General features: G+C 28.7%; 1 protein-coding gene across 4 annotated transcripts; it reads right to left on the bottom strand.

Annotated features, from left to right (window-relative positions):
• Positions 1 to 302: 302 nt before the first annotated feature.
• On the bottom strand, positions 303 to 15,969 carry LOC107441174 (uncharacterized). 4 transcript variants are annotated; one of them, XR_015431441.1, is made up of 6 exons: positions 15,464 to 15,969; positions 11,918 to 11,990; positions 11,227 to 11,376; positions 9,901 to 10,050; positions 6,288 to 7,281; positions 303 to 1,807 (listed from the first exon to the last, which is right to left on the bottom strand). XR_015431441.1 is itself a non-coding variant. In XM_087157705.1 (5 exons), exons 3-5 carry the CDS (start codon positions 11,347 to 11,349, stop codon positions 1,724 to 1,726), a joined length of 357 nt encoding a protein of 118 aa, XP_087013831.1. In that variant the 5' UTR covers positions 11,350 to 11,376; positions 11,918 to 11,990; positions 15,464 to 15,969; the 3' UTR covers positions 303 to 1,723. The 4 variants fall into 4 exon arrangements, 2 of the variants coding, with proteins under 2 accessions (XP_087013831.1, XP_087013830.1); XR_015431442.1 differs by lacking the exon at positions 11,227 to 11,376; XM_087157705.1 differs by lacking the exon at positions 6,288 to 7,281.
• Between the last annotated feature and the right edge of the window lie 248 nt (positions 15,970 to 16,217).

The following is a 16,217-nucleotide window of genomic DNA, read 5'->3' on the forward strand; positions in this document are numbered from 1 at the left end:
TTTAATCAATTAACTAAGACAATTAAAATGGAAGCTAAGAAACAAGATTACAGCTATTATCATTGCATAATGTTGTAAATTTTTTTTATTAGGTAAAAGAAGCTTTGTTTTTAAGTCTGTCTCATTAAACAACATATTTAAATGTTTACTTTTTCTGAGATTATTCATTTACTGCATAATCAGTGTTTTCCAGACATATGTAAAATAACAAACAATTGATTTATAAGTTCATACTTAATTACAGAATTTTTTTTATATCTGATGAAAATTAAATCTATTCAATACTTGGCAAGCACAATTACTCATATTCAGAAACATTTTTATTGACGAAAACTTCGTATACATATTTACTTTTTTACATAAAAACATTCCAGTCACAAAACAAGTGATTTCAAAGGCCTGCCGATGAATTGGTTTTTACATTGGAAAATGTGGTAAATGATGTGAAGATGTTGAAATACTATTGGTATGACAGAAATAGTTTTGAAGGAGCTGCACTTTTTGAGAATGTTTGAATAAATGATGTATTTTCATTGAAATGATGTCTTTTTGCCTTAGAATTTTGACCATGTATTAAGATAAACTGAACAGTTGCGGAAATTATTTGAATATGATTAGAGAATACGCTTAATTTCTTATTGCAAAATTTTAGGAGTTAGATTACTGAGTTGGAGTAAATTGAATCTGAAAATATTCTTTAAGAAACAAAGAAATTTTTATACCAATCTTTGGGCAGTTGTTGAAATAATAGATGTTTTTTAGTTGGTAATAAAAACCTTGGATTTAAAGATATGTGAGCCTGTTTTTTGAATTTTCAGGTAGATGTCAGATTAAAATATTCTTTTTTTGACTCCTAATGACTAATCATATGTTGTATTAAAAATTCGTGAGTATTTTGTTCTATTGATCGTGTAGGTGTTGAATCAAATATTTTTTTTGACTTGCAATGATGAATAAGTTGTATTTAAAAATATGCTTGAATTTTGTTGATATATTTGGGCTGGTGTTGGGGCAAGATTCTTCACAAGTTTGCAAAGAAGAATTTTGCTTAAATATTTGAGTTAGTGTAGGAATGGTTTCAGGTTGTTGGAAAGAATTTTCTAAAATAATCGGCAAAGGCGTTTTGGAAAATGATGACACTGATTCACTTGGAACTATTGTTTGTAAATCTTAATCTATATTTGGATTTATTAGATATTGGAAGCTGTACAGATTTTAAAGAAGTGTTACAAGAAAAAACATATTCCAGAGGATGCTCTAAGTTTCCCAAAACATCTTCAGAAAAGGTTTCATTAATAAGCTTATTTACTAAAAAGTACTGCAAAGTTGATAATGATCTCAACCTAGATGCATGAAGTTTGACTGAAGGATTTTGCTCTAAAGATTTTAGAAGACTTTTTTTTCTCCATTTTAGTGAGAACCTTATTTTTCAGTGGACAAATATAGTGAGGGTCAAGTAGCCACAAATTAGTACTAGTATTGCTTTCTGCCTCAACAGGAGAATCTAACTCTTTTAGTTTTTACTTTTTATCAAGGGAGTGAAACACTCCTACAAGTCTATTCAAATAGCCCTTTTCAGCTTCTACCAATACTTTATTGATGAGTTTTCTAGCAAACACTTGTTTAGTTTTTCAAAACTGATCCCAATTTATAAACAATACTTTTCAGTTGCTTCAAACTTATCTTCATATTTCCCAATCATTAAGATATTTTATAACCTCGATTAATATTTTATATGTTGTATATTGATATTGTGTCGCATACTTGAAGACAAGATGGTGCTAATATCTATCATACAAGAACAAACCTAGAAAGAAAACACAAAAATGCTTATTATGAAGAAAATATTCAAGTTAACAAGGAATATCAAATTAATAATTAAAAATAATTTATGCTTCATTCATATTTTAGAAGTAAATAATCATAAGATAATTATAATAAAAAAATAACTAACAAACAATGCAAGTAAAATAAACAAAATCTAATATCAGATTTAACACCACCATACAAATAATGATTTCCCACTTTTAACGTCTTTCCAGCTTGGTACCCTCTTGTCGCCTATATCAATAATGTCAAAATAATCCTGACATTTAGTGCATCCTCTAAATCTATTACCCTAAAATACTGATGATGAGTGTGAGTCCTGTACAACTTCTAATATCCAAACAAAAAAAAAGTAAATTAAACTTAATTATCATTCACCCGGTAAAAAGTTTCTAAAAACTATCATAAATGGTTTCAGGACAGTGTGCCAATACCAATTTTAGAGTATTGGAAATGTGACAGCAATAAATTGGGAATCAGAGGTAAGTTCAGCACCTGGAATTATGGGATCTAGTAGTGATACAGAAGACTGGATCTTCAAATCCACATCCTTCATTAAATGAAGCAGCAGCTATGCTGCCAAGGACATTAAGAACAAGAGAAAAAAAAATGAAAACCTTGGAATTGTTAGAAAATTCAGTGTGTTTTGAGACCAACAAAGAAACAAACAGAAATGTTAGATTTTTTTCATTAAAATAATTTTTCTTCTTTACTAAATAAATTACATTTAAGTTTCAGATTATATTCAGGTAGTTAACAAAATATAATAAAATTTGTACGTTCCAAGTAATATCTGATCCTTCCAGCAGCATGGCTCTTCTAGTTTCCCTTATTTATGAAATTATAGTCCTTCTCCACTGAGTCAAGTCACCTGATTGGTGGTATTCCTCACTTTCTGTTTCCCATGAAAATATGAGCTTTTTTACTGGTTTGTTATTACAAGTTGGTATAGATGCCTGAGCCATCGTAGTCTATTGCATTTTATGGCTTTAGTGATATCAAATTCCTTGTATTGGTAAATATAAAGTTAAACAAGGATCTCCAACTATTTTCCTTATAAATTTTAATAGGTTTTCAATTTATTTACATCAAAGCACATACATTCTCTCAGAAATTTTTGTTTGTTAATGCTAAAATCTTAAATTATGTTGTGCACAAATTCAAGTAGAATGAGAAATTAAGAGGGTTCAAATACTATATACTCTTTAAAATATCTTATTTTTATTAAATAAACTTACATTATTGTCTTTTTCATCTTCACATGGTTCAACTTTTATCTCTACAGTATGCAATGTTGTAGACATAGAAGGTTCTCTCTCTATATATATTGATATATAGGCTTAACAAGCATAATAATATGTTACATTTTATATTCTATTGATTTAGGTGAATTATATTTTTAATGAAAATAATAGAAACACTCTGTGAAGACACTCTCGGTATTTGACATTTTTACCAATTTCTACAGAAGTATAGATGGTTTTTTCAGTTAAAAAGTAAGTTAAGATAATACTCTACTTGTACCTTTCAATCAAAATTTAGTTTAATTATAGATCAATATTTGAATACATCATAAAATTTTTCCATTAGGCTGTAACTTACTGTTAAGTCTTTGCTTATTATATGTAATGCAAACACTCTGTTTCATAAACCTAATGAACATAGCACAAAAAACAGACCACCCTGAATAACTTTTGATCTAATGATCGGAGCTTCATGTTCTAGGACTCAATCTTAATGGCTCAAGGGGTGACCTTAAGTATACTAATTATTAAGTGCAGAGAACATTTTAAGTTGTGACATCAGACACAAAACCGTACTATCTCTGAATAAATATTCCTTTTTTTCTCTCGATGGATTTGGATTTCCAACCCTCAAAATATAGGGGGTAGTCGCAATCTGGAAAATATGGTCTGAATGGTTTGACTAGGCCACCCCCTTGAAACTTTAACATTAAGTCTTAGAACGTGAAGATGCTATCATTAGATAAAGAGTTATTTAGAATGGTCCGTTTTTTTTTTTCGCGCACAGTACATTCACATAAGTATTGGCATCAAGAGAAATAATATTTTTTGCTGCATGTTTTTTTTTTAAATATAATTAGAAATTATCTAGAAAAATTACTTAAAACTAAAGATTACTTCATATTTGATATAAAAAAATGTATTTAATATTTGGCAAGTTGTGAGTATTTGCAATATGAACTTAATGAGCTTTTGAAGTATTAGTTTCATACTTAATTTTTAAAAAATATTTTTTGGCATATATCCATAGCAATTAAAAAATGGTTGGCATAATTTAAAAGAGCAATTTTATAAAACATTTTCACCAAATTTATATTTTTGAATCATAAAGCAAGATACAGTTGTGATGTTACAACACTTCAAAAATTGCAATAAAAACTTTAAAAGTTTATTTACGTTAATTTCCACTAACTTGTTTTATTTCATAATCGGCACTGCATAGCTCGCCCATTTATTTTTTAAATGTTAAATTTGTAGCCTTGTGATTTTGAATCCAAACCACATGACAAGGGAGCTCTTTGATTAATCATCAGATTTTTTATTTTTTTTTAATGGAAATAACTGCTTTAATGTTACATGGAGAAGAAAACTATTAACGCTTAGCCACGTCAAGGGAATTTTAATGAAATCTATGATCTGGCTACCACTGCAAAGCATTTTATGTCACCACTGGGCAGATGTTAGTCTGGTTCTGAATGACTGGGAATCAAACCTTGGTTCTGTCATCAGGAGACAAGCGTTGATCTCTTGAACCATTTTAGCTCACACCAACTTGATTAATGTAAATATAAAAAAATGCACATTTTCAGTTCTTATTTTACCAGTTGAATGATCACAGAATGATTTAAGTTCAATTATCTATTGTTAAATAATAATATATATATCCATAATATGCAGCATTAGATTACCTTTCTTTCAAAGAAGTTCCAATATTTTTGTACACACATATATACTAAGTTTCATGAAAAAGAATGAACATTTATCACACAATAGCAGAATATTTGTGCAATATTAAAGACAAATTAATTATTTAAATAAAAAAGACTACTGATTTCTTTTTGATGGTATAGTTTAAACTTGTCACATTTTTAATAATTATTTCATAACTGCGGATGAGAAATTTAAAAAGTAGTAAGTTGCAGTATTGTATTATTAGAAAAATATTAATAAAAAGTTCAGCTCACACTCTTTAATGTCTGCTGACATCTAATATATTTTTAACTAGGAGAGAGCAATAAGAATGCCTGATAAATATTTTTACAACTTTGAAAGACTTTAAATAAAGCACATGTCAAAATAAATTGGATTGTTTTCTTTATTGAAGTTTCTCTTTTGGAAACAAGTATTCAGTTTACCCAAATTTATGAAACCATGCATCATTTTGTTTCACTCAATGGTTTGATTACAGCATTTTTAATTAATCCAGTGTTTTCACTACAGCGCGAGAACGCGAGAATCTCGCATATTTTTTTCTTTTCTCGCATTAAAAAATTATTACTGCGAGAAATTTGCGCATTCTATAAATCAATTTCAAAATTCGCGAATTTCTCGCATTTTGGAAGAAGCTTCGAATTACGCTATTTAGAATAAAATCCGTTTCACTTTTCTTCCTGGATCTCTCATTATTTTCAACATTTGCTCCGTTATCTAGCTTCCCTATTTACCAGTATTGTTCAGAACCTTTTCGAACAACAGAACACAACCGAACCACGGAACCCCTTTCAGAACACATTTCTCTGCAACCACGTGTTTACCGTAGGTAAGGTTTTTTCATGCAAGAAGTTCAAATTTTTTATGCACTAATGTAAGATGGACAAATACCTAGTAAAGGCAAAATCTTCTATGATGATGCAGCAAGAATATTCAATGCTTTAAAAAATAGAAGACGTTAAAAATGTATTATAATAAAAGAAATGATTTTTTTTCCAAGTCTATTTGTGTTTTTTAAGTTTTTGGAAATCTCACTTAACTTTCTGAAATCTCACCCTGTTTTTGAGAAAGGGTGAGAAATTCTCACCCATTTTTTTTCTATGATGAAAACACTGAATATCTAAATACATTCATCAGAAAAATATAGTATAAATATTTATATTGCACATGTCATTTAACATACTCTGTAACTACAGTAAAAATGGAAATATTGTGTGAACCAAAAGTGGGAAAACAGAGTTCAACAGTGGCCATTCGATAGAATCAAATCCAAATCACTTTTCAATTTTTGTTCTAGCCAAAAAAATTGTCCCAAATTGTTATTAGATTATCACTTGATCATTTGATTTAAAATATTTATTTGGTCAACTGATTATTCAATTTGAGTATCTTTTTAAAACAATCTCATCCCAAACAAGAAATCCATGTCACTTAAGTTTTATGTGGACATTTAAAGTTATGAGTCCAAAATTTACATAGCATACAAAATAGCATATAAAACTGTACCTGTAAAAAAGTTTCAGAATAGGGCAAGCTTGTCAAAAGTAATAAAATTTTAATTAGGAATATTTTTTTGTCTCTTCTGTCTGCAAGGAAATATTAGTCTGACCACTTTGTTTAAATGCATTTCTTTTTAACTGGTACATTTGTCACTCTTTTCCTCATTATCTTTTAATCCTGTATTTTTTACATTTAGCTGATGACATGAAAGATTTGCCTTTGACTTATGTTGCTCGAAATTTATATTGAAGTCTTCGGAGAAAATTCTTCTATACTTATCTTCAGAAACTGGCCGTATATTATTTTCTTCACAATAATTGGCCACATAATCTTCATACAAACTACATAGCGAATGTTCCATTAAGATATACTGTTTATTTAAATTCTTATTCTTGCTATAATTACTTTTATATTTAAGAAAAAAATGTATATGTTTATGAACCTGATTTATGTCACTGTCCGTGTATTTATGAGGGTGGGAAGCATGGTGACCTCGTCCGTCGGGAGGTAAAGCAGAAGTCGTTTTCATTTTCTTAACAATGTTATTAATACGTCCAATATGATTTTGTAGACCTAAAATGCTTGCAAATGCTTTCTTACACACCGCAATTTGGTTACCACTTAATTGCATATTGTAAACGACAGACACAGAGCGTCTACTATCACCTTTCGTATATCTACGTTTCACATTTTCAATTTTTATTAAATCAAAGATAAATTTGTTTTGGGCATTGAAATCTTGCAACTTCCAAAATGTATGAAATAAAATTTGTCTTTCATTTACTTCTATTTTTTCAAAGCATTTTTTTGGACATTTACAATCTCGACCTATTTCTGCTGATTTCACCACTGGACCTTTCCCACCGTACAGCCTATAATTTTCTCCTGAATTTCTTTTCCTGGAATTCAACCTTCTTTTACTTTCACCCCTCCTCTTTTTATGAACACATTGTTGCTGTGGCATCTCTGGAATGCTGGAAGATGCACTTTGCCCAACATCCTTCAAAAACAAAAAAATACATATTTATTTCTTGTTGACCATATTATATTTAAAATGGATTTAGAAAATTTGAGAATTTCTTAAATTGTAAGAATTCTTAAGATGACTAGCAGCCTGTAATGATTTAGAAAAATAATGAAACTCCCATTGAACTGCCTGGAATGATTTAAAAAGTAATAACCCACATAATCAGAATAATAAATGTAAACAGACTTAGTAATTAAACAGCGGTCCAGAAAATCCTCCTAAAACGTAAACAAGGAGAAGGGGATGTTCATTTTCATACCTTGCATCTAATACAAAGAAACAGGAGTTTAATCACACCTTAATCATACTTGAAACATTTAAAGCTTTCTTAGTGTGTGCAAAATTATAAACTGGCCACACTGAATAACTTTTCATATAATGATCAGATCTTCACGTTCTATGACTCCTATCTTAATGGTTCGAGGGGGTGACCTCAAATATGCTTATTAATTAGAGCAGACGATATTTTAAGTTATGAAATGAGACAAAAAAATGTACTTTCTCTAAATAAACATACCTTTTCTTCAATGGATTCGGATTTCTGAGCCCCAAAACATAGAGGATAGCCGTAATTTGGAAAATATGGTCCCAATAGTTTGGTCATGAGAGTGCTCCAAAGTTTGGATCCCTAATGTCGACTTTACTTTTTACATATTTTGCCACATCTCGAGAAATTTAAAAGCAAATTGAAAACATTTTACTTACAATTAAAAAATTCATTTATCAAATTTTTAAAATATGACTTTTTTAACATTTTATTTCTTAGGAACTATTCGACAGATTTCCCTCAAATTTTTTACTATTTTGCTATGTAAAATTATATTCTTTAAAACGATGTAAAAAATTATATTCCTTACTTTCTTCCTTTGATATTATTTCGACTAATATTAAATAAAATAATAACAAAAATGGTAAACATTTACAACATTTATTTTTTCCAATTATTGTCTTTGGATACATGAACTCTATAATTGTGTGCAAAATTTTTTCAATTCACTTAAGAAGTTCTCGAGATATAGAGAAGTACACAAAAAGTAAAATTAACACTAAGGGGTCCAAACTTTGAACGGCTCTCCCGACCAAACTATTGAGATCATATTTCCCAGATTGCGGCTACCTTCTATATTATGAGGGTCAGATATCCAAATCCAATGAAAAATGTAGGCATGTTCATTCAGAGAAAGTATGTTTTTGAGTCTGATTTCAATGAAATTATAAATTGTTGAAATTATTAATTTGAAACTAGAAAATGTAGAAATTCCCAGAGCAAGAAATTTTAATTTACTTATTATTATTTTCCTGCAAATTAGATGAAAGTTATTTACACACAGTAAAAAAAGAAAAAGAAAGAATAGTAAAGTTAGTTTCTCCAAAGAAAATTTAAAAACTGCCGCAATTTATTAAAAAAGACAAAAAATTCAAAATTGTCACACACATACTTTATCTTTTCTTTGGACCCCATAAGCAGAATATTTTCAAATGTTCTGCAACAGGACTTATTAATTATACAAATGTTATGCAAGCATTTCACGGCGAAAAAAAAAGTCAACTTTACGTTAAAATACTATATTTTCATTAATTAAAATGCAGGATCATACACAGATACGCTACATTATTTTTTAAACCAAAGCAAACATTCTTGATTTGTTACTTTTTCAAATATCATTTTAAAAAAACTTGACTATCTGTATCTTCAATAAGTGACAGCCTTTTCGCAGGAAAACGCTGCCACTTATTCAAGATACAAATTGTTCTGCAGGACTTCGTTTGTTCTGCGATGTGCGTCACAGTTTTAGGCACTTTCTGCTTCTGGGCTTTGGACAAAAGCAAAATTAATTAAATTTAGTAATAATTAAGTTCCCATTATTTGTATAAAAACTTGTGGTTCCTGCAGACTAAATTTTTCTTGCAGCCTCTTTCTGAAAAAGGTTGTGAAGCCTTTTATAAATGATGTAAAGATAAGTGAAGTAATTTATCTCACATTGTTATTTATGTTAATTTTTTTAAATATTAATTAATAGTGTATACTTACAATTTGAAATCTTTCATAAATTAAAAAATAAATAGAAGTTTGCTGATTTAAAAACTGTGTGATTTACTTATCTCAATACATTATAAAAATAAAAATCACAGCAAAGTAAGTATCAGATTAAGATCTTGAAGGGCAAGGACATCACAGGTGATTCATTGATTGAATGTAGGGTTTAGTTGCACAAGGTCCAAATGAGGACATGCTGTGCCAAACAATATGGTGAAACACAGGTGATTCAAGATTAAACTATAGAAATAAAATAGTTCTAAAAATTTATCAGCTTATAAAACGTTAAAAAAAAAGCCTAACATCTGCAAATTAACTATATTAATTTTAAAATTCTTTCTAGCTTTACCCAATTGAAGTGCATTAAATTTCTTTTTTATGACTTTTCTTGACTATTTTGTATTGGAAGGGAGAGATTTGTTGAGATCTTAAAAAATGAGGAAAACATACAAATATAATATTCAATGACCATTACTCCTGCTGTTGAAGTGTGGAACTACAAACTAAAACATGAAATATTTAATTAAAATTTTAAGAAACATATCTCAACATACATTGCTGGTATCATCATACTCTGAATCTGGTGCAATGTCAGGCAAAATTAGTTCATCTTCATTTTTATCACCATAACAAGTTTCTACATATTCAGTTGCATCACATTCATCTTTTGGTATAGTAGAATTAAATGCTGACTTCATTTCAAACTACAGAAAAACAAGAAAATAAATCTTAATGTACGTATAATGTATAGCAAGCTAAAGAGAAAATACAGTACAAATATTTAAAATCTTTCCAAAATCAAAAATTCTGAAAATTATTCTTTAATTTATTAGGCATTAAAATTCAACAATAAATATGGTTTTAAGATTTCTTACTTGTAACATACTTCACTTTGAACATCATAGTTTTAAAATGCTTTATTGATCGAAATAGTTTATGTTGGATTTGTGTTCAATATTATATTTCAAGCTCCACCTGACTAATACCCAAAATTTAAATTTTCAAGAAAAGGAAGTTTAAGGATAATATATATCTAATATTAAAAAGAATCTTAAAAGAATTGGGGCATAATCAGATTCGTATAATATACACGCCATATTACATTTTTTCATTTTATATTTCCGCAAAGGAATTTGCCACTTAGGCGAAATTTGTTTTTACTATTACTAAAAAAGAAAAAATTCACCTCTTCAAAGAAAGTTTGTCTTTTGAAAATTCTCAAGAAAAAAAAGTTCATTTTTGCTCTTTTTCCTTTAGCAGGTTTATTTGATTCTTGGATATTAGAAGCTGTGCGAGACTCCAACTTGTTGGCATTTTGGGGATATATTATTAGAGGACGCTCTAGACATAGGGATTTTTTAATATTATTGATATCAAATGAGAAGGGACCACCTGAAGAGATGTTAAAAGCGGGAAACCGTTACTTCCGAGTGATTGCAAATTCAAATTCTACAGTACTACTATTTTTTGATAGCAATTTTTTTTATTTATTTTCTTCCATTTTTTTATTCTTTTCTGATTCTTCCAGCAACCATTTATGCAGAACTTTGATTTCTAAACTGCAGCTTTCTTTTCAAAACAAAACAAATTTACAGAAAGATATTGGAAAGAGATACATCCTCAGGTGTTCACTCTTAGATCAGTCAATGAATATTTTTTTAATAAGCAAATGGTCAAGATATTTAGTTAAAGTTATGGTCAGCAAGATTATTTTTGGCCAGATATGTGAAAAATAAATTCTTAACATTTAAATAAGAAGAAAGAGATAATGCAATGAGAAGATAAAATAAAATATATGAAAATTTTTAATGACATAGATTTATTTCAAAGAAATACTCGTGACTAACAAGTATTTCTTTGACTGTAATGACTAAACTTACACAGTTTTTGTCAACATAGTAGAAATCTTTATGTGAACTAGAAGCTGTTTGACTAGGAAACATCTGCTTATTTTCCTCATCACAAGGTTCAACTTTGATTGGAACATTCAATGGCATAAACATTTAGGTATCATTCTCAAAAGAATTTGACTAAAAAGAGAAGCTATATAAGATATTTTTTATACATGGAGAAAATTACACTGTTGACTTATTTCATAATTGCATTGTTGAAATTTTTAATTTATACTAATACATTAAAACTTCGAAAACATGAAGCGACACTAGAAGCTAAAACTACATTGAGTTTACAGAAATTTGGCAATTTAAACTGAAAAAAGTATGTTTCTTATTACAAGAATAGTTCAAGGTATAAAAAGTAGATGATTCAAAATTTTCTTCAGTAGAAACCATCATAAAAGTTATTTGTTATCAAAATTATTAAGCTAGATAAAAAAATAACTACGAAGAGTGAAAAATATAGTAAGCAGAAGGGCCATTACAAAACAGTAGAATTAAGCACTTCTGCCTTTTAAAGCTTTCCATAATTAAGATGGCAAAAGTAAAATCTATAGAAACTATGAAAAATCTTAGGGCATAGAATAATGAGAAGATATTTATAATTCATTCAGAATCATGATTATTCAGATCATTTTTGGAAACTTAATTTTTCTTCTTGTTACATCTTGATTACCTCCAATATTTTTTCTTTTCCAAGTCTTTGTTCTTCTGGAAGGAACACATTTGATGAAACTTTTTGCTTTAGTCTGAAATAATAAATAATGATATAGTTTACAATGCATGAAAAGAAAATACAGTTGATACATTTTTAGAAACATCAAACATATTTCAATTGCCAAACCAATTTTTTCTATAGATTATTTCAAATTATTTTTTATTTATCCAATTTAGATTATTTTTCTTACCTATAACACACCGGTATTTTTCTACACAAAAAGCAGTAAAGTGAAACAAATAAATATTTTGCCGTCATAATGATTAGTTTTAGACATCACTTAGCTAATAAAAATACTGCTTCACTCCCATTTTATTTAGGGAATGATATATATACGTCTTAAATAAAATATTGTTAAACTCACTTATATATAAAAAAAAGTCAGAATTTTCTTTTAACTCATAACATAATTATTCAAGAGAAAATTAATTGTTAAATAAGATAAGTTCAAATCAGTAAAACTGAATCTATCAAAGCAAAAGAATATATCATTAGTTGAAATTTAAAAGCAAACACAATTAATGCCTTTTTTTTTTTTAGAGGCAGTTTTGCCTTAAGTCACCTTACTGTAGAAGGTATTTCTTTGAAACTTTTCAACAATATTTATTGGTTTCTACCGCTCCGTCAAAATTTTTACTAAAATTTTTATTATGTATTAATAACGCAATTGTTGCCTTTCATTTTTATAGCTTTATTATTAATGTATTCTACTGATGTTATCAGGGGCCAATCTAAGTAAGATTTTCTGTTGCTGATTTTCAAGAAAAATACTTTTGTGAAAATTTCTTTCTTCACTTTTTGGTTACCTATAGTTTTTTACGTTAATTCCAGAATATTTAATACATTTTTACGACACATGAATTTTGACTTTTGGTAATTTCTGACCATGACTTTTTGGCACGTTCGATTTGTGAAGATTCCATCACCATTTCACATTATTCGTTGATAGTTTTGAGACAGTTATTGAACAATTTTTTTGGGTTAATTTCACATGGTTTTTTTCTGAAGTATTTAATTCGATGTTACCACAATGCAAGAATTTTGATTTCAAGTTATCACATTTTGACACATACGATTTCATCATAATTTCAGGTCATTCAAAGATAGTTTTTTCAGAGGTTTTTATAATTTTTTTTGCTCTCTTAAATGTGTTTTTTAGATTTCCAATTTTTTTAATGCTATCTTATCATGACATTCGAATTTGAGTTATCACTTTCTGACACGTTTGATTCATGACGATTCAATCATAATGTCACGTTGTTTGGTGAAAGCTTTTTCAAAAATTACTCATGATTCTTACACATGGTTTTTCAATTTTGAGTTATCACGCTGTGACACTTTCAATTTGTGACAAATCCATTGTAATTTTAAGCACGAATGATAATTTTTTCGACCTTTTCAACAAGACTTTTTAAGCTTCAATATTTTAACTACCGGATTATGATAAGCAAATTTTGAATTCAAGTTTTAACCCTTTTACATTTAAGATGGTGTCATTGTAAAATTACATCATTGCGATCATAATGTGAAACTTCACGTACGGACAGTTCTCAATTTGAATTTTGTAAAGGGTCTGTTTTTACATATTAGAATTCCTTGAAGGGGCCTTTTTTTCTTTCTTTTTCCGAGATTGAAGTTTGTGAAGTAATTGCAAAACGGTCTCAGTTTTCTTCCGTATTGACCCCTGGTTATTAATACACTGGCTCTTTAGCAAAAGGGCCAAACTTTGAGAAGGTTTCTTCCCTGTACACTAATTTTTTAAATTTAATTATATGGAAAAACAGGTTTAGCTATGCAGAGAAGACTGCGGGTTAAAATAAGACTTTTTACACGTAGAACAGACAGTGGGATAAAAAATATTACAGGGTTTCTTCTAAGAATTATTGAATATTAAAATTAAGACAATGATCAATTTGTTTAATTTCTTACTTATTTCTGAAGTATCACTAAGCATGTTATTTAAAATTTAGTAATTCAAATTACAGTTTCCTTTTTTTTTTAAAAAAAAAGAAAAGATAAATGTTAAAATTTGTCTAATGAGAAAATTTATTTATTTAAAGGAAAAAATTTAAATAACTTTCCTCTCTTGAGCTAGAGTGTAACTCAGGAAAGGAAAAACATCACTCAGTGTTAAGATGCCATGAGTCAGTGAGACATATGTTATATGTTACATTGGTCAAAATATGTTATATTCACAGATATATGCAATATGGCATTTTGCAACAATAACACAAAACAAAACAGAAAATCAAATTCTGATAACAGCATACTATTCTTTTACATTAATAGGTCCAAAAAACCATTGCTAACTATTTTATGGTGGTCCAAATCAAATTTAAGTCGTTTTAGACCAACAGACCACCATTAATGCAGTCATGATGAAAATATGAATCAATTCCTTACACATAAAGAGTAAAAAATCTTGGTCATTTACATCAGATAAAAGCATGCAAAAACTACATATATATATATATCACACCCCGGCAAGAATTTTACGGGACATAAGTAAACAAACAGCAATTTTGAGGTTATGTCAATAAAAAATACGTAGTGCCCCATCAAGCTCAACAATTGTCACATCTCTAACTCTCAATTTATCCAGCCAAGGACAGTTGTGTCTGATTCAGAATAAGAGTTATAATATTCTTTATGTTGATTTTTCTCAAATGCTGCATTTCAGAGTTATAACACTTTTCTTGTCGGGGTGCTATATATAAGGGAGATTTCCAGATCGTGATCTGTGGCAGAATAATCACCAAACTTCCGGGCAGTGGCCTAAGAGAAACTAAAAAAAACATCACAGAAAGGGACCAATTTGAAAGGTATAACTAGTAGCCACGCCGGGGCAAACATCTACATGTTTCTTTAAAAAAATTTGCAAGTTTAAAATCTATTTGGCATCTTGGCGAGACAGATCATGATACAGAAATATCCCCAATATATATATATACATAAACATTACAGGAAAAGAGCAAAACAAAAAGTTATAGCTTTTAGCAACCAAAATTAAACCACTATAAATTATTTTCAAGTACAAAAATATTCTGGCACCTTGGTTATTGTAGTTGCCTTGGATGAAATGTCCCCTAACACAAAATAAATTATATATTTAAAATAAATTACTAAAAATACACTTAAAAAAGTTTGAGTACATTTTCCTGCAGATACTTGTTGAATCTAACTGCAATTGCAGAGTCAAATAGGCTACATTTCTGTTATCACAATCTTTTTTTCTTAGAAAAAAAATGGCTAGCTCAATGGTGGCTATGAGTTTTACATTTTTAATTTGCCGTTTTATTTCACATTTTTAATTCTTAGCATATCTCTATCCAGTAGACACCAAAATTTGGCAATTATTTTGACGCAAGTACTGATACGTTAATCTTTCCCGGATCCATACCGGGCCAAACTTAAGTTTCATAAGAAAATGAGTAAAAAAAAGTAGGTATAAAACACACTAGAATTAAAAAGTATTAGGGGAAATAAAAGTTAAAAACGTCCAACCTTTTTCTTTTTTCATGTGCTCCCTTCTTCCATTGCTCATTTTTCTCCTAGAGGAAACATATTACAACAGTATCGAATACTACAACAGTATGCAACTCTGATGGAAATAAGAACTCTTATTATTAACCCAAACAGACATCAAACATAAAATAACAGGCTATGTGACAAAATATTCTAAGAAAGGGAGGAAATAACTAGTAAATATCTGCATAGCACATTTCATTCTTTATATTAATCTGTCTTCCAAAACCTTTACGTAAATATGGAATCCTTATTTATAAGTAAATCAAAAATTTCAATTAAAAATATCGGAATGTACGTCAAAAGAAGAGGAGGAATTTTTTGTTATTTAAAACAGCTCAGGTAAAACATAATTAAGATATTTTACTTCATCAATTTTGTAGCTTACAGCTTGCATTTACAAAAACGTCTTTGAGTGTGCAAGTAAAAAAATGATGGAAAACATCTTGTTTTCAATCTGTCAAATATCCAAAATAACTGTAACCTAACTCGTTGCAACTCTGCTGCAAACAGAAAATAAAATTAGTTTATATAATTGATGTACGAAAACAAAATATTAAATATAATATAAATATAATCGATGTTTAACTTTTATAACTCACAAACGCTTATTAAATCTAAAACAAAGGCTTATATTTTTGAAAAATAATTTATTCAGATGAAAATAATAAGCAAAGATCTAAATCAGTTTAAATATTTTAATGATAAATAATTTACTCGTGATTGATATTAT

The sequence above is a fragment of the Parasteatoda tepidariorum genome, chromosome 2 (genome assembly GCF_982258835.1).
Source record: "Parasteatoda tepidariorum strain Cologne lab strain chromosome 2, Ptep-v5.0, whole genome shotgun sequence".
Taxonomy (NCBI): domain Eukaryota; kingdom Metazoa; phylum Arthropoda; class Arachnida; order Araneae; family Theridiidae; genus Parasteatoda; species Parasteatoda tepidariorum.